General features: G+C 43.4%; 1 protein-coding gene across 3 annotated transcripts in view; it reads right to left on the bottom strand.

Moving 5' to 3' along the window:
* Nucleotides 1-7,031: 7,031 nt before the first annotated feature.
* The window catches only part of LOC140121862 (gamma-aminobutyric acid receptor subunit rho-1), a 71,337-nt gene continuing 58,281 nt past the window's right edge, over nt 7,032-20,087 (bottom strand). Inside the window, exons 5-8 of one of the 3 annotated variants that reach the window (XM_072141969.1) lie at nt 16,172-16,312; nt 9,807-9,959; nt 9,518-9,714; nt 7,032-7,970 (exon numbers count right to left, since the gene is read on the bottom strand). In XM_072141969.1, coding sequence (XP_071998070.1) covers nt 7,677-7,970; nt 9,518-9,714; nt 9,807-9,959; nt 16,172-16,312 — 785 coding nt within the window. In that variant the 3' untranslated portion in view covers nt 7,032-7,676. The remainder of the gene's footprint in view (nt 7,971-9,517; nt 9,715-9,806; nt 9,960-16,171; nt 16,313-20,087) is intronic. The other 2 variants (XM_072141970.1, XM_072141968.1) reach the window with 2 other exon arrangements.

Raw genomic sequence — 20,087 nt, 5'->3', positions numbered from 1 at the left:
CCCCCCTCCCAAATGACTCCAGTTTTGACAGACTGTATATGATTCAGCCCCTGATTCAGCCCCTTAAATTTCTAAGCCAAAAATTATCTTCCCTATACACCCCAAAAAGAGAGATTTCGGTGGATGAGTCCCTGGTGAATTTCAAGGGGAGAGTAAAGTTTAGGCAATATTTGCCTAACAAACATGCCAGATGTGGCATAAAGATTTACAAAATGTGTGAGTCCGAAACAGGCTACACTCACACATTTCGTATCTATGAGGGAAGGGGCAGTCAAATTCAGCCCCCTGATTGTTCTACATCCCTCACAATAACTGGGAAGATTGTCTGGGACCTCCTGCATTCAGTGTTTGACCAGGGGTACCACGTGTACCTTGATTATTGGCCAAACCCTGCAGGTTGGAGACAGCAGGGCACTACAGAGTGACAGGGTCCTCTTTTTAAAATTTAGGGACAAAAAAGAAGTGTTTATTCTATCAAGCATCCATGATGCCAGCAGCTCCCTTGTCCCTGTCACAGAAGAGCAGTCCCTATGTCACATCCATTATGCATTCATCATTACAATAAATTTGTGGGGGGAGTGGACATGTCTGACCAGATGCTCAAACCGTACAATGCCATGCGGAAATGTAAAATATGGTACAAAAAGCTGGCAATATATTTTATCCCAATGGCATTGTACAACTCCTATGTCATCTTTAGGAGCACTGGTCATCAGGGATGATACCTGGATATCAGGAGAAGATAATTAAATGTCTTCTCTTTGGTGATGATGCGGCAGAGGGAGGAGAAAGTTCTACCTCTGCAACTGCTGTCTGCAGAATTGTTCCTGGGCAGCACTTTACTGGAGTAGTGCCCCCCACTGCAAAAAAAGTCACCCCCAGAAGAGATGTGTTGTTTGCTTCAAAAATGGCAAACGCAAAGACACGACATATCAGTGCGACAAATGTCCCTCCCACCCTGTTCTTGTAATACTCTGAACCCCTAATCTCCTCCACCTCCATAATTCCCATTATACCCCTAGATGAATACCAAGTAAATGAAGGCGTCATAATTCTTGTGGCGTTCTATCACTTCCAGGCCCTGACATGTGTCCCAGCAGTATATAAGGGCCATTTAGGTTTTTTTTAATGAAAGCAGGAGAAATAACCTTATAAATGAGTATATTTTTCCACATTTGTGCTGTTGCATGATAATTATGTCCTAAGTGGACATTTTTGATAAAAAATGTGCTTCAATATTTCAGATATTCACCAGATCTGTTCCAAAACAACGATAGAACAATACATGCGTTCATACAAAACCACTTAAAAAATATTTAGTGTGGTCTTTTATAAAACAGAAGTACTTCTGGCTTTAAGGGCCAATGTAAATCAAACTGGGACCTGCAAAACATAAATGGAAATAGCCGTGAAAGCTTTAAAATCCTTGCATTGTCCTATCACTTCCAGGCCCTGCCATATGTCCAGTGAACACATGTATGCCACTTTAGGGGTATTTCTGAACTCAGGAGAAACAGCACTATAAAAATTAAGCCCATTTGCCTCACTTTCATGCTCTATATCTGAGAAATCTGTCCTATAAATGAAGAATTTGTTAACAATGTAACAAAAAAATTTTTCACGCTACATTTCAACAAAAACTTTAATAAAACATAGCCTCAAAAACATATAGGGAAAACATATAGGGAAATAGCCATGAAAGCTTTAAAATCCTTGAAATATCCTATCACTTCCAGGCCCTGCTATATGTCCAGTGAACATATGTATGCCACTTTAGGGCATAATAAAACATAGCGTCAAAAGGCGGATCATAACCAAAAATAAATACTTTCAGGGCTGTAGTTTCAAAAATGGTGTCATTTGTGGGGAGTTTCCATCATTCTGGGGGTCCACAGTCTCCTTGATCATTACTTGGGGCAGGTGAATCAGTCATTCAAATATTGGTCTTTGAACCCCTTAGGTTGCTGCTTCACTTGCAGGCCCTGCCATATGTCCAGTGAACATATTTATGCACTTTGGGGGTATTTCTGAATTTGGGAGTAAAGGTACTATAAAATTTCAGTCCACTTGCTTCACTTTCATGCTCTGCATCTGAGAAATCTGTCCTATAAATGACGAATTTGTGAAAAATGTCACAAATTTTTTTTGCATGCTACATTTCAACAAAAATCTGTAAAAAAAACAAAAACAAAGCGTCAAACACTGATCATAACCATAAATAAATACTTTCAGGGATGTAGTTTTAAAAATGTCAAAAAAGTGTCATTTGTGGGGGTTTCACCCTTCTGGAAACCTCAGGAACTTTTGAAATGTATCCTGGCACCTGAAAAACAGTTTTGCCTAATGTGCCCTCCAAAAGTTCAATGGCTCTCCTTCTATTCTTTACCGTATTGTGGGCTCATGAAGCGGTTTACATCCACATGGAGATTATTGCCATAGTAAGAAGAAACTGCACAAACAAAATCTGAGAGGTTTTTACCTTTTATCCTGCATGAACATATGTATTTTATGGCTAAATAATGACTTTATTGTAAAAATGTTAAAATTTTAAATGGAACCTCCATCTTGTTTTAATTCATATGAGACAATGAAAGGGTTAGCAAACTTCTTCTGAACAGTTTGAAGGGTTCAGTTTTAAAAATGGGATGATTTGTGGGGAGTTCCACAAAATATAACTTGTAAAAACCTTTTCAATATGAAATGACCTCTAAAATCATTGAGTCCTACATTTTCTTGAAACTTTGAAAAATTGCTGGTCTATTAGAAAGTTACCTAATGGCCAAATAAAATAATATAACATTTAAAAAATGATGCCAACATAAAGTAGATCTATGGTAAATGTTAATTAGTAACCAATTCGGGTGGTTAGACTTACCGTACAATGGGAACAACGTTTAGAAATCAAACAATCGCCATTTTTTAAAAAATTTCACCAAATTTCCTACTTTTTAATGTATAGATGCAAAACATAACAACCAAAATAAAAGTACAACATGTCACAAAAAAACAATCTCAAAATTACCTGGGTATGATAAACCATTCTAAATTTATTACTGCAAATAGTGATACATTAGTGACACAACAGAAATTGTGCTTGGTCCTGAAGCTGTATAATGGCTCAGACACAAAGAGGTTGAAAAAAGCATTTAATAATGAAAAAAAAAACTTACAAAAATATTATTGTGTCTCTTCTCTTAGTAAAGATGGTTACAGGGTTTTTAGCTGAGGCTACAGCGGCATTCGAAAGATCTGCAGTAAGATTCTTTCGAAAACCTGGCTGATTTTCACATGCCTTCTTAAAGAGGACCTGTCCCCCATAAAAAAAAGCACTAGCAGCTGCTACTAAGGTAATGCTAGCAGTGTAACACTGTTGCACCAAAGATAGCGCTAGGAGCTGCCTACTTTTGTAAGCAGCTCCTAGTGATTAACCCCTTAAGGACGCAGGGTATTTTCGCTCATTTCTCGCTCTCCATCTTCAAAAATCCATAATTTTTTAATTTTTCCGTGTACAGAGCTGTGTGAGGGCTTATTTTGTGCGTAACAAATTTTACTTTCCCGTGATGTTATTTATTATTCCCTGCCATGTAGTGGGAAGCCAGAAAAAATTCCAAATGTGGAAAAATTGAAAAAAAAAAACAATGTGATTGCGTCACGTTCTTGTGGGCTCAGTTTTTCCGACTTTCACTCCGCTCAAAATAACACCTCTACTTTATTTTTTGTTCGGTGCAATCGCGGTGATACCAAATTTATACAGGTTTTATGGCGTTTTAATACATTTTCAAAAATTAAATGAATGTGTACAAAAAGGAAAAACATTTTTTGCCATCTTCTGACGCTAATAACTTTTTCATACTTTGGCGCACGGAGCTGTGTGAGATGTAATTTTTTGCGAAATGAGCCGACGTTTTCATTGCCACCATTTTGAGGACTGTGCGACATTTTGATAATTTCTTATTACATTTTTTATGTCATGTAAAAAGGTGTAAAAGTCGCATTTCGGACATTTGGGCGCCATTTGCCGTTCCGGAGGTCACCGTCGGCCATAACGGTTTTTATATTTTGATAGATTGGGCATTTTGGGACGCAGCGATACCTAATGTGTCTGTGATTTTTACTGTTTATTATATTTTATATCAGTTTTAGGGAAAGGGGGGTGATTTGAACTTTTAATATAAATTTTCTACATTTTTAAACTTCTTTTTTTTTCTTTTTTTTCCCCACTATTTCTTAGACCCTCTAGGGTACATTAACCCTAGATGGTCCGATCGATCCTACCATATACTGCAATACTTCTGTATTGCAATATATGGCATTTTTGCACATGATTCATTACAATGAGCCACTGGCTCATTGTAACGAATCTGCAGAAACCATGTAGCCTCGGGTCTCACGAAGACCCGAGGCTACCATGGCAACCGATCGCTGCCCCCCGATGACGTTCGGGGGAGCGATGATCGAGGGTAAGATGGCGGTGCCCATGCGCCGCCACATGTTAAGTGCCGGCGGCAAAGAAAAGGTTAACACCCGCGATCGGTGCAAGCATCGACCGCGGGTGTTAGCGATGGGTCTTTGCTGTGATATGCAGCAAAGCCCATCTCTGTATGAAGAGGACTTAGCCCGTGAGCCCTCTTTATACACTCTTCATAGCTCCGTGTGAAGGGGTTGGCGACAGGTCCTCTTTAAACAGAAAACTGATGGAGAAGGCATATAAAACTACCTTTCCATGACAGTTTGCTGGCTTTTTCACCCCAAATGCCATTTTGGGAATTGGGGAGTGGGCCGTGATTGGGCAAGCAGGAGCGTGATGCCCCGAACTCCCATATTTACTATAGTCTCTGCCAGAAATTCAGTGGAGTTTGTAGCTAAAATCTCCGCCAGGTCTGATCTGGCAGCATTTTACCCCTCCAGCTGAATATACCAGGAGGCGGGAGGCTCTCAAAATTGAACATCAAAATATATGTAAAAAAAAAATTAATCCAGTTCCAGCACCATGTCAGATAAATAATAACATATTCACTTTATAAGTTCTTTGTTACATTAAAATAAACATCAAATGTTCACAAGTATTAGTCCATGTGGGTCACTATTTGCAGAGAAAGTCTATGTGGTACAGACGTTGGCTTACTCCGTAGTGGTCGTGAGTTTCTCCATAGTGGAGATGGGTCCATTAGAGATGCATGGACATTTCCATACTCCTCCTCTTTGTAAAATGCCCACATCAAATAAACAAGCTTTACGAGCTGGCATTCTACGGCTGGTATCAATGCCTAGGGAAACTAAGCCACAAGTAGCTCCCAAACATGATTGAAAGCTCCTAAAATTCAACAGACCCGAGAAAAATCCCAAGGGGCAGCAGTATCAGGATTGCGCCGAGGACGTGCAGGTAGGAGGGAGGGCAGAGGTCCTGGGGCGTGGAGTAGTCTTTGTTGCCACAGAGGCTACTCCACGCCCCAATAGCCTCTAAAAATTAGCATATTGGCTAGATAAAGTTTAGTTTAACTTAGAAACTATCATAGGATAAGGTAATGAGAGATTAGGGTTTAAAAGGTTACAATAAACCTACCATCAGATCTACCTTAATAGGTAGATTTCTGATGATAAGTTTCCTTTAAACTAATGATGTAATAGGAGTATCTGTTTGAGTCAAGGAGACATTATTAGTTGGTGTGGAGTACAGTGCAGGGGCCTAAGTTTCTCTATGTCTAGAATAAGCCTCAAGTGGATCATCTTATGAACATCACAAGAGATCGCAAGCTGCAAGTGCCTTCTGACTGAAAATAGAATCTGGACTGCTGAAGCTGTACTAAAAGAAGTTTGCCCCTTTATTCCTCACACCCTGTTAAACAGAGCATGTGTCCAGGGTGTAGGCGCAGTTACCTTGCATTTGATTTAGGTGAGCAGCTAAGATCTATTCCGGAAAGAACAGATTCCCAACTGTAGACAGCACTTGGTTGTGCCTCTTGGGAATCTGTTCCTTCTGGAATAGATGTACTGGTTTGGCTTTAACCCCACATCTTGTAATTAGGCTTAAGTCGTGCTTGATGTTAAGGGAGCTGCCTTTGACGGTAGCAAAAAGATCCATGGTTTTCCTTGTCCCATCCAGGAAAATGTATTTGTATACTTCCCTGAATCCACATACCTACAAACCAGCCTCAGTTGCCAAAGAGAACACTTAATTTCTGCCCTAATAACCTCTCACTTAGCCTATCCAGTTCCCTACGCTGTCCTGTATAGATGGATCCACACTGAAACAGTGCCGTCTACAGTTGGGAATCTGTTCCTTCAAGAATAGATATTCTTGTCAAGCTTGGTGTTAAGGGAGCTGTATTTCAAGGTAGCAAAGAAATGGAAACTACATACCCGTATATACTTGAGTATAAGCCGACCCGAGTATAAGTCGAGACTCCTAATTTAAACACAAAAAACTCGGAAAACCTATTGACTTGAGTATGAGCCGAGGGTGGGAAATGCATTGGTCACAGCCTCCCAGTATATAGCCTGCCAGCCCCTGTAGCATACAACCTGCCCAGTCCCTGTAGCATACAGCCTGCCCAGCCCCTGTAGCATACAGCCTGCCCAGCCCCTGTAGCATACAGCCTGCCCATCCCCTGTAGCATACAGCCTGCCCAGCCCCTGTAGCATACAGCCTGCCCAGCCCCTGTAGTAGGAAAAAAAAAAAACACTGTACTCACCGTTCCGACGTTCCCCGTAGGTCCTCTTCTGTCTCCGATGCTCAAGTGCCGCCTCGGGTCCTTCGGTCCTCTTCGGATTCTTCTGCTCATCTTCGGCTCTTCGGCGAAGAGGAGCGGAACTTCCCGAAGAGGAGCCGAAGAGGGGGCCAAGAACTCAAGAGGATCCGAAGGACCCGAGGTGGCACCGGAGCATCGGAGACAAAAGAGGACCTACGGGTGATGTCAGAAAGGTGAGTTTTGACTTTATTTTTTTTAGTTGACTCGAGTATAAGCCGAGTTAGGGTTTTTGAGCACAAGATTTGTGCTGAAAAACTAGACTTATACTCGAGTATATATGGTATATATAATTCCCTATGTCTCTGCACATCGTTCTAGAGAGGCTCTTTTAGATGAGCATGTATTCAGTATACTATGTATATCAAATTTTCTGTAATAAAATTACATACATGTCACGTTTAAAGGTAAATTGTTGACACTACATTTCAAAACACAAACATACAAGTGAAGTACAAGGAATTTTATTAAATTATAAATGCAGAACATATTGGAAATGGTTGACTGATTTGAACCTTCTAAAATGTAATATTGTCATTGTAGTGATTCAATGTGTTCTTCTGAAACTAATGCTCTTATCCCATGAAGATCATTGCAGAATCTGGTTGTCATCCAAAGTATGCAGGTGTGGAAGTCAATGAACACAAGTTTCTGTATAAATATGACCCTCTACAAGTGTCTAAATATTTATATTTTGCTAAATTAATAAACACAAGATATAAAAGGGAGAAAAAGGTAATATACATAAAAAGTATAATCACATGGAGAACAGATACAGTACAGATTCATTCTCAAAACATACAAAATAAAAATGAAACTTTAATTAACAATAATGTATAAAAATTAACTTGTAATATTTGGAAATAATGATCTCTGTAATGTTTTCTGCCAGTAGTCCCCCACCATAGTTCATTGGCAAGTCAAATGTTTTTACGAGAAAATCGACCAGTAGATGAGGTTAAATAGAATATAAGCTGCAGGGAAAATTAGCCGTGAGTACTTGTCAATGGCATGTGTATCGATACGCATACTGACATAGGAGGCCCGCTGGCTCTTCCGTCGTCCATTTGAGTTTCTCTCTGTGTTGAGGGCTAGCTGTACCATAATACGGTCTTCTTTTTCCCCGTTTTCAGACACATACCCACTCAGATTATTCACCTCACCATCACTGTAGCTGCTGTCCATCATCACCCGTGGCTGAGGTACCCCACAGGTGCATGGTAGCTTAAAAAAATAAAAATGTGGATAATAAAAAAACAACAACAATGTTTATATACAAAGCAAATATGTATTCAGTGTTGCATTCTAAATTAATATTCACTATCACTGGAAGGTATACTGTTACAACAACTAGTGAAATGTAAGTGGTATAATTATTTTAAGGGGGTTTTATGTGTATGTAGATTATAACGGGGGCTCTGTACGTATGAAAATGTAATTTAGGGAAACTGTATAAGTAAATGCATTATTTTTCATACATACAGATCACTATATAGAGGAAATGGTAAATATGTGAATTCATTACAGGGCTGTGTATGTCTAAAAAACTAGCAGGCACTTAAAAACTTAATTTAGGAAAATTTTATGCAAGTAATTCATTACAGGTGCTCTGTATGTATGAAAAAATGATTTGAGGAACTGTAAATATGTACATTAATTATAAGGGGTTTGTCTGAAGCATTTATTTGGGGACAAAAAATACTCTATAAATTCATTAGGGGAACCCTGTATGAATGAAAAAAAATCTGGGTCATTGTCTACATGTAAATTACTTTGAGGAGGTCAATTGTAAGTAAATGTATGTAAATCCATTAGCGGGCACTCTATACATGTAAATTAATTAGTTAATTACTGAACTTGGGTTAGGTACTGCATTTATGCACTGAGCTTGGTGTTTGTTCTGTATTTTTGTACTGAGCTTGGTTCTGTTACTGTAATTATGTACTGACCATTTTCTGGTGCTGCATTTCTGTACTGAGCTGGGTTCCAGGAAAGTATTTATTTACTTGCCAGGTTCTAGTAATGTATATATGTACTGAGCTTGTTTCTGGCAATATACATATGTATACACATACAGATTGGATTAAATTGGTAATAGCAAACACCAATGTTAAGAATTTTTATTATGTTAAAAAAGTTTTCAAGGCAAAAAAATATTGATAACACGTTCATAAAATACCGTATTTTTTGCCCTATAGGGCGCACCGGACTATAAGGCGCATTAGTCCGATGCGCCTTATATATGTAATAATTACATATATAAGGCGCATCGGACTATAAGGCGCGGGGTCCGGGGGCGTGGCGGAGACTCGACGGGACGCGGCGACGGGGCGCGACGCCGAGACGCGACGGGGAACGCGGGGAAGGTGAGGGGGAGGTGGAGGAGGGCAGCGGACCATACTTACATAGGTCCCCGCTACCGGAGACAGCAGATCTCCAGCGGGAACTGCAGACCACGCGGCAGAAGTTGTTCGTGCCGCGTGGTCTGCAGTTCCCGCTGGAGATCTGCTGTCTCCGGTCTCCGGTAGCGGGGACCTATGTAAGTATGGTCCGCTGCCCTGTGCCCAGCGCCATACATAGGGCGCACTGGACTATAAGGCGCACTTTGGATTTCCACGGAAATCCAATGCTTTTAAGTGCGCCTTATAGTCCGGAAAATACGGTAAGTCTTCTATGACTGATTGGTGTCAACCATATATCTTCCCATGGGGGGATTGCTGACTTCTGGTTCCCCACCTACCTAATATTGATAACTGTTGAGATAAGTTTACCTTTTCCCGTAGTTTTCTTTCCTTCCGTTCTTGCACTGTGGTTAAGTAATTTACAGCTGCATATTCCAGCACCGATAAAAAAACAAACACAAAACTGACCCACAAGTAAATGTCCACAGCTTTGATGTATGACACTCGAGGCATTGAGGCATTTACTCCGGTAATGATGGTCGACATGGTCAGTACTGTGGTTATACCTGGGAAAGAATACAACACGATTAAATCATTTTTCAGGCTCACTGCATACACCTTAGGGTTAGGTAATATCTGTAACATAAAAATGTGTTACCCAGTGGAACTCTGGCAGGGACAGCTCTTCTATCTATCCAGAAAGAGACCCAGGAAAGCATGACCATTAGAGTAGCAGGAAAATAAGTTTGCAGTAGGAAAAAAAAGATGTGACGTCTCAAAGTGAAGTTAATGTATAGACGATTGTACCATCCTGTGTTGAAGAAAAACATTTGTATTACTGTTTTGCATGTTATCTAATTCATTTTTATAATTATTTCCATGCCCAGTATTTTTTATTTAGAAGCTACTTAAAAGAAACCCATCATTAAGAACAGGCACAATAAATCTTCCCACCTCCTCCTCCTCCCAGTGTTGGCACTATCCACTGGCATGCCACTCCTCCCATTACCACTATGTGCAGTTTGCCTGTGGAGTGAGCAGAGTGCACCAAATTAATCAAAACTGGTGCACAATCTTCATTAATCTGGCACCCCCTGCACTGCTCTGGAAGTGTGCACTTCTTTTTGTTGTACAGCACATTAGTAATACATGTGGCACACCATTCCAACAAAGCACTAACACACCCCTTTTTTCTGTCTTATCGGCCACAAAAGTGGCGCAGACACTTTATAAATACATGTGCAAGCAGTTTGCACGTTCTTTCTAGTGCAAAGTCAGACAACAAACGTTAATTTTCCCCAAGCCTCAGTAAACATGGGCATTGCCTGATACCCCATACTCCTGAATTCTGTGGTGGTTGCCACTGGCTAGGTTACCAACATCTCAACTATGCTGGCATCGGGTACACATTAGAAACCGTGATGCCGTTCAGCTCCATGTAGTTCACACAGACAGGTGGGGCCTTGTGCTTTTTGGGAGCAGGTTCTACAGGAGATTTTGAGATTTTTGGACCACCCCTGTTCTCAACACCTCCTCAACCACCCTCTTAATGTTAGCCCTCACCTCTGTAGATATACACCCTGTCTGACTGGCAGGCGATCCCCTGTGTCTACCTGGTAAATGGTCTAAATGTGAAAATATTTGTGTCTTCCGGACCTTTACTGTCAGATTATCCCCAGAATGCAGACCATCCTGGGACAGGCGAGGTCTAGACTCCACGTGTGTTTTTTTTAAATTGTATTTTTATTACATTTTTTTTTATACAACTGGGAGGATCTACAAAGTATGTATGGACTCCACAGTTTTTAATGACAATATATCTGGACTGACCTCAGCCACTGGTGACAGGCTGTCAGTCCCCTCTATTTCATCTGTAACCAAAACAGAAGACTGCACTAGCCCCAAAGACCGGGGAGTTTCTGGAACAGTCTGTCTGCTGGTTACAGAGGAGATTGATGCCCCACAGTCTCCATCGGGGAGCAGAGCTGTGGGTGTGCGTGTACCACAATCAGGGGCGGACTGGCCATAAGACCCACCGGAAGAAATCCCGGTGGGCCGATTAGATTAGGGCCGGTCCGGGGCTGGTCTGGAACTGGTGTGGCCGGCGGGAAATTAAAAACACACGAAACTCACCTCTCCGATGCCCCGACGCTGCTCCCCTGCTTGGTCCAGTCCGGCCTTGGTGACAACAACGTACGCAATGGTGTCGCACAGACCATGACGTCGGCAAGATGTCACCGCGGCCGGCCTGTGATCAAGCAGGGGAGGAGTGTCGGGGCATCGGAGAGGTGAGTTTCATTTGTTTTTATTTTTATGTACTATGCTGGTGCTGTATAGCGGGGGCAGGGGCTGTCTGGCTGCATACTGGGGCTATGGGCTGTCTGGCTGTATACTGGGGCTAGGGGCTTTCTGGCTGTATACTGGGGCTATGGGCTGTCTGGCTGTATACATATATATATACTACAGTGGGCTGGATGTATACTGGCTTGGCACGCTGACTGTATACTGGGGGGGGGGGATGCTGGCTACTAGTAATAGTAGCTATATTCCTGTACATAGGGGGCAGTGTTATAGTAGTTATATTCTTGTACATAGGGGGCAGGATTATTAGTTATGTTCTTGTACATAGGGGGCAGTATTATAGTAGTTATATTCTTGTACATAGGGGGCAGTGTTATAGTAGTTATATTCTTGTACATAGGGGCAGAGTTATAGTAGTTATATTCTTGTACATAGGGGGCAGGATTATAGTAATATTCTTGTGCATAGGGGGCAGGATTATAGTAGTTGTATTCTTGTACATAGGGGGCAGGATTATAGTAGTTGTATTCTTGTACATAGGGGGCAGGATTATAGTAGTTGTATTCTTGTACATAGGAGGCAGGATTATAGGAGATGTATTCTTGTACATAGGGGGCAGGATTATAGGAGTTGTATTCTTGTACATAGGAGGCAGGATTATAGGAGTTGTATTCTTGTACATAGGGGGCAGGATTATAGGAGTTATAATTTTGTACATAGGAGGCAGTATTATAGGAGTTATATTCTTATACATAGGGGCAGTTTTATAGTAGTTATATTCTTGTACATAGAGGGCAGTATTATAGTAGTTATATTCCTGTACATAGGGAGCAGTATTATAGGAGTTATGTTCTTGTACATAGGGGGCAGTATTATAAGAGTTATGTTCTTGTACATAGGGGGCAGTATTACAATATATTTTACCTTGGGCCAGTAATATTATAGTAGTTACATTCTTGTTTATTGGAGAAGGTATTGTAGTATGTTTTAGTAACTATTAGCAGTTTGTATGGAGTTTAGTAACTCTACCCACATCACAAGGCCACGCCTACTTGTTTTGACCCCACCCACAGAATGGGGCCACTTTTACAGTTTTTTCCAGGGCCACTTTAAATTCCCAGTCCGCCCCTGACCACAATCCATATGTACAGTAATCACATTTTCTGATGCTATGCAGTCACTGGCTCCCACACTACTGCTAGTACATTTGCATTAACAACAGTGTCTAACACTATTTCATCTCATTACAGTTAGACATTGACATTAATTGTTATGTAATGCATAAGCAGCGAGATTTATGCTACGGCTAGGCATGTCCATACTATCAACAGCATTGGATAGCACAGAGTCTGATGATAAATCACTGTTAGTTTTTACAGTATGACTATGCATGCACACATCCTCTAATGCAGTTATGCTATGCTCAGGCAGATAAATATTCTATTGTTCTATCTGAAATATAGCTAGCACAGTTCCTTGTAGGCCCAATTTTAACAGTATCAAGTACCACAATCTTCAACTCACTGAGCGTGTACGTGTCCTCTTTGGCAACCAATAGGTGCATATTTGGAAACTAATCGTACCACATTTGTCCCTAACTAATCTTTGGTGGGAATGGTATACTACTCTTACCTCCATCATCCCTCTCCCAATTCCCCAATCCAGGTACACACGTGCCATGGGCAAGGCTGGGGTGAGGCCTACAACACAAGCAATGGTTGGAGTCCTCACTGGGATTATATCCTCCGCCTTGACCAGTGTTGGGAACACAAGGGTAATTTCTGCAGCTGTATTCCTCCAACCCATTGTGACATTGTCACCCACAGTAACCACTTGTAGGTTGTCACTAGACACCCACTTATTCCCACCCACAAACTAAACAGAAGGTGAAGAAACAATTAGTGTGGGCAAAGGACGGTCTTCCTCTTTTCTGGGTATGTTGTGCTGATATGCTCCACTTGGTTGAAGACAAATCAACTGCATTGATTTCCAGCAGGTCACCCTAGAAGCTTTGTGGGCAACAGTAGACCCCCCTTTTGTCCCTTTCATAGCAGATTTGGTACTCTGCTTGCAACAAACACATCTGCCAGCTGGGCAGCCTTTTCCAATACTTTGGGCTCCCGTTCCCATACAAATTGTTGCACCACCGCAGGTGTGTATGGATTGGTCCATGGCAATCTGGTCATCCATCTCCTCTAGGGTAGTCTCAGCCCATACATCTTGACTGCTGGTTCACCAGGTTCAGAAATTTCCTGGCAAACTCTGCATGATTATCAGTATCTGCCCGCCCAACAGTCCGGAAACGCTCTTTGTATACCTCTGGAGTGAGATTAAAACACTCAAGGCCTTTTTGGTAGCCTCATATTCATGCTCCACAGAAACACCTCCAGTGCTTTTCCTTTAAGTCCAGGGGTGAGATATCTTGGCCATTCTACAGGTGGCAAGTTGCCTGCAGACCCTTTCAAATCCGTGTAGAAATACATCCAGGTTTCCATTGTTCTCCAGGACAGGGGCCTTAAGGAAACCCTATCCATGGACACTGTCCACTCTTTCATCAGAAGCTTTATCCTTGCCTCTGGATCACAGTCACCAATCTGCTGGAGGAGTAGAGGAAGAGACATGGCAATACCACCAGGGGCCCTGGCGCTGCCATACCCAGATGCTTACTGAATTAGATCTCCTATCGGTTGCTCTGGGGCTGAAGGTCCATGGTCCAGTTCTGCAAAAGGATGGGTCTGCACATCGAATACCACCAGTACTTAAATTAAATCAGCATTGCATTGGCCTGTTGGTATTAGCCCTCTCTCCACACAGAGAGCCAGCAGATCAGCCCTGCATCTGTTTCTGTACACCTCTGCCATCTTAGCAGTGGTCTAACTTGCAAACATAAAATAGAAAATAAAAAAGAAGAGGGGGAGGGGAACTGTCTTGCATCTATGTATATTCTGTGACAAGTATGAATGCACCAAGTATCCTACTTCTGGGCTGTGGTATCAATAATACTCCAGCCCTTAGGGGAAAGGATTAATTGTTTATACCACACACTTAAAGCCTTAACAGTGCAATAAAAAATAATACACTATCCCACTGGTAAGCCACCAAACAGTGATGAACTGCCACTCTTCAGCCACGGTGTACACTAAGAATAGGGAACCTCAGGGGGGCTGTAGTGTAATAGAGCTTTTACACTGTGGACTTGTGATACAAATGTTATTAGGGCAAGATAGTTACAGAACATATATGAACGAGTGGTATGAACGAGTGATACAATGTTTGGAAAATATAATGTAATGTTATTACCGGTGGAACAAGTTGTGGTTGTGGGTGATTTGCTCTGTATATCAAGTAATGTTCATATAAGTAAGTAAGAACAGAAAGTATATGTATATATGTATCTTGATTGTACAGAGGAGTGGGTACACACGGTTATCATAAGCCCATACCCCTGATGAAGCTGTATATACGGTGAAACATGTTGTGGGGCTTTAGCAGCGAATTTTAAGCAGCAGGGTCATACCAATCTCGTGTGTCTGTATTTAGATTTATTTAGGTGGACCTTCTGTATAAGTGTTAGTGGTTAGTGGTGTGTTTGAGCTCAAGGTGTATGATGTGAGTGGGCAGCCTGACGGTCTGCCTGCAGGGTGGCGGGAACAAACGCCGCACCACCTATGGGTGCTGTCAGCGGTGCCAATCTTCATTGTCAGGGCACAATATATAAAATTACCAACTACACCTATCCCTCTAGGTGGGATGTTCCACTGTGCCAAAGAGCAATACTGGCCAGCTGGACCTCGATAGGGATATAGAGTGTTACAAACACCCATTCAATAACCCATTAGGAAATCAAGGGGGAGTATAACTCCCATGATCCTGAGGTCCTGACAGCACCGTCTGTACCCACTCCTCTGTACAATCAAGATACAAATATTCCTATACTTTCTGTTCATACTTACTTATATGAACATTACTTGATATACAGAGCGAATCACCCACAACCACAACTTGTTCCACCAGTAATAACATTACATTATATTATACCCAATCTGGCTATCCGGTAAACCAGTACTGGGTCAATTACACATGTTGTATTGGTGATAACCTGTGTTTTTAAGACACTTCTTTGATCATCACTTAATATATTAATATTTCTAATAAAAGTAAAGTTTTATCTCTTGGATATGGTCTATTTGGGCTAATTAGCCCCCTTTTGCAATTTCTGAAAAATACCTACCAAGTAGAGATCCCACCCCCTTTTTTCTTTTTGCCATTGGGGGCACACACCATTATGTCACTGCGTTTGGTTTACAATCCTTGATCCTGGTGGTAGATGTTCTTTAAGGAATAGTTATCAGAGTGTTAACTCTTCCATATAGGAATTGTGAAATATTATATTGAAATATCCTTTGTCATGCCACCATATGTCAATTCCATTAAATAAGAATAAAAAACATTTCACACACAGAGCTGTAGATGGTTAATTTGTTGGAGAACAAATGCAGTGCCATAAAACTGGTTGTCAGTTTTTAATATGATGAAATAAAGATTAAAGTTTTAAGTGTAAAAACATCATTTTGACAAATGGGTTTCAGTGAGGCCATATTCAGGCCCTTTTTTGTAAAAGGTATAAAAACTTAATACTGCACAATAATCAACTTTGATTATCCCATGTTAGTGTTCTATATGAATACAGGAATAATTACTTAAAAAGTATTCATTTATTACCTGTGCTACTATAAAAGGCAAGTCTAGTGGTAGTGTGAAACTCCTGGATAAGGAACTGTGACAGAGAAATCCTTTCATCTGTCTTTAAGGATTCATTCCCATTCTTCCAGTACAGCATAAGATCATCTTCAGTGTAGGCATCTAAATAGAGAAGCAAATGCAAGAAACATTGAGATGCATCTTATTGTAGAAAACCATTTCCTATCTACACTTCTTATCCTTTCTCCTTCCTAATCAGAAGGTCACTGATATAGATATTTGATACAAAGGTTATGTGGAACTGTAAGTAAAAGCAGCTAGATCTCCACCCTCCAACAGAGAGAGGAATGAAAAAGTATGCATACAAGGGACCATGTATCAAAAATCCCTAAAGTGACTTTTTTGTGACTAACACCAAAAAGTCATTGAAAAATCGAAAACATATATCCATGGATACATTTTTCCCACAGACTGCAGAGATAAGCTGCTAGAAATGAGGATTACACATACCTCCCAACTTTTGGGCGAGAGAAAGAGGGACAAAAGCCCTTCCCCTTTATTCTAAACCAAGCCCATTGTCCAACCAACAAGCATAGTCCCCATGGACCCCCCCCCCCCATAGACCCGTAGAATTTCCCCTAATGCAACTCTGAAACATATAAAACACCTCTTTAATTTTATCCTCCCTTTACATTTGGTTTTCTACTTTTATTTATCTCCCCAAACTTACACATAATATTATCTGTACTCTGTTCCATGGTGTGGTCCCTGTCCTACAGCCTACTCATACTGTGGCTTCCTGTTCTCCATCCTCCTCCTGTAGCTTCTCGCCTCCAGCCTCCTCCTGTAGTCTCCTGTCCTCCATCCTCCTCCTGTAACTCCTGTCCTCTATCCTTCTCCCGTAGCTCTTGTCCTCCAGCCTTCTCCTGTCCTCCATCCTTCTCCTGTGGCCTCCTGTCCTTCAGCCTCCTCCTGTCCTCCAGCCTCATTCTGTGGCCTATTGTCCTCTATCCTCCTTTTGTGGCCTCCTGTCCTCCAGTCTCCTCCTGTCCTCCAGCCTCCTCCTGTGGCCCCCTCTCCTCCATCCTCCTCCTGTGGCCTCCTGTCCTCCAGCCTCCTCCAGTAGCCTTCTGTCCTCCAGCCTTCCCGTCCAGCCTCCTCCTCCTGTCCTCCTGCCTCCTCCTCCAGCCTCCTCCTTCTGTCCCCCAGCTTCCTCCTTCTGTGCCCCAGTCTCCTCCTCCTGTCCCCCAGCCTCCTCCGCCTGTCCCAAAGCCTCCTCCTGTCCTCCAGCAGCCTCCAGCCTCCCCCTGTCCTTCAGCATCCTCATGTTCCCCAGCCTCCTCCTGTGCTGAAGCAGCCTCCAACATACGCCTGTCCTCCAGCCTCCCGCTCCAGCCTCCTCCTGTCCTCCAGCCTCCTCCTTCTGTCCGCTAGCCCCGTCTTCCTGTCCCCCAGCCTTTTCCTGTCCCCAACCTCTTCTTCCATCCTCCTCCTGTCCTGCAGCCTCCACCAGCATCCTCCTGTCCTTCAGCCTCCTCCCAGTGTCCCCCAGACTCTGCCTGTCCCCCAGCCTCCTCCTGTTTTCCAGCAGCCTCCAGCCTCCACCTTTTCTCCAGTAGCCTCCAGCAGCCTCCTGTCCCCATCCTCCTCCTGTCCTCCAGCTTCCTCTTGTGGACCACTGTACTCAAGCCTCCACCTGTCCTCCAGCCTCCTCCTGTAGCCCCACTGTTCTCCATCCTCCTCATGTGGTCTCCTGTCCTCATGTGGTCTCCTGTCCTCCAGACCCTCCTGTAGCCCCCTGCCCTTCAGCCTCCTCCTGTCCCCAAGCCAACTTGAGTAGCCTCCTATCCTCCAGCCTCCTATTGTAGCCTCCTGTCCGCCAGCCTCCTCATGTAGTCTCCTGTCCTTCAGCCTCCTCCTGTAGCCTCCTGTCCTCCAGCCTCCTCCACATCCTCCTGTCCTCCAGCCTCCTCCTCCAACAGCATCATCCGTCTGACCCCCAGCCTCCTCCTCTCCTTCAGCAGCCTCCAGCCTCCTCCTGTCCCCCAGCTACCTCCTGTGCTCTAGCAGCCTCCAGCATCCTCCTGTCCCCCCAGACTCTTCCTGTCCCCCAGCCTCCTCCAGTCTGACCAGCAGGCTCCAGCATCCTCCTATCCCCCAGACTTCTCCTGTCCTCTAGCAGCCTCCAACATCCTTCTGTCCCCCAGCCTCCTCATCTCCCTCCACAGCCTCCAGCATCTTCCTGTCCCCCAGCATCCTGTCCTCTAGCAGCCTAGAGCATCCTTATGCCCCCCAGACTCCACCTGTCTCCCAGACTCCTCCTGTCCTCTAGCATCCTCCAGCATCTTCCTGATCCCTAGCCTCCTCCTGTCCTCCAGCAGCCTCCAACATCCTTCTGTCCCCCAGCCTCCTCATCTCCCTCCACAGCCTCCAGCATCTTCCTGTCCCCCAGCATCCTGTCCTCTAGCAGCCTTCAGCATCCTCCTGTCCACCAGCGTCCTCCTGTCCACTAGCAGCCTCCAGCATCCTCCTATTCTCCATCAGCCTCCAGCATTGTCCTGTGCTCCAGCCTCCTCTTGTCCCCCAGCCTCCTCCTGTCCTTCAGGAGCTTCCAGCCTCCTCCTGTCCCCAAGCTTCCTCCTGTCCCCAGCCTCCTCCTGTCCTCCATCAGACTCCAGCCTCATACTGTCCTCCAGCCTCGTCCTGTCCTCTAGCATTGTCCTGTCTTCTAGCCTCGCCCTGTCCTCCAGCCGCATCCTGTGCTCCAGCCTCCTCCTCCTACTTCCTGCAGCTTCCTTCTCCTCCTGTCCTCCAGCCTCCTCCTGTCCCTCAGCCTCTTCCTCCACCTGTTATCCAGCCTTCTCCTCCTCCAGCATCCTCCTGTTGTCCCCCAGCATCCTTCTATCCTCAAGCATCCCCCTGTCCCACAGCCTCCTCCTACTCCCATGGCCCCCTGCCCCTAGTATTAAACAAAAAAGAAGTTCTAAGCTTCCATTTCTCCCCCACAGTCACTCTCTCTTCTCCCGGATTCCGACTGAGTCTCAGAGGGATGGGGCCTACCTCCTCACATGACTTGCGCAGACATCATGTGAGGAGGTAGCAGGGGCTGGTCCTGCCTCACAGGGGACCAGGAGGAGGTGGGACAAACGGGGGGAGGTGGGGTACATTTTTCCCGACGCCCTGGACAGCGGGACAGAGCCCAAGAACCGTGACTGTCCCGCAAAATCAGGGATGTTTGGGAGGTATGGATTACATAATATTCAAAAACAGTAATAGTCCTCATGTGCACAGACTACTGATTACTGCGCAGTTTGTTGAAAAATTAGATATGCTTTAAGATGTTATTTTTTGAAACATGTATCTTACCATAAAGCTACATGTACATGTGCTTTTCACAGGCCGCAAACAACAGTCTCATGGCTCATGTGACGGGCGACCTTCTCTCATGTGCCAGTAACAATAGAAAAAGCCTTCCTGAGCGCACACACAGGGTTGTATAAACAACAACATGTGTGCATAGAGCCTAAAACTGCTATTATACATCAGGATAAAGCCATTTATTTAAAAAATTAATTTACATTAATTTACAAGTTTTTTATATCAAAAAGAATAATGGTTAGTTGTAATGGTAGTGCTTTGCATTGGAATCCGCTTTTCTATTGCATCAATATATTAAGCTTTTATTATAGTCTATAACAGTGATGGCGAACCTTTTATAGACTGAGTGCCCAAACTACAACCAAAATCCACTTATTTACCCTGATGTGCCATTTTAAGCAGTATCTTATTGATACCTGTTCTTCCACTTCTTTAATTGTATAGGCCGCCTGAGGCCACCAATACAGTTGAAAGAAGGTGGGCAAATTCAGACTATCATTGTAGCTTCTCTCCAGGGTCTCTTTGTTTAGGAAGAATGGTGGATCCAGCAGGAGGACCT

This window comes from Engystomops pustulosus, chromosome 3 (assembly GCF_040894005.1).
Source record: "Engystomops pustulosus chromosome 3, aEngPut4.maternal, whole genome shotgun sequence".
In the NCBI taxonomy this organism is placed as follows: domain Eukaryota; kingdom Metazoa; phylum Chordata; class Amphibia; order Anura; family Leptodactylidae; genus Engystomops; species Engystomops pustulosus.
Note: the sequence above shows the minus strand (reverse complement) of the source record. Positions and strands in the feature narration are given on the sequence as shown.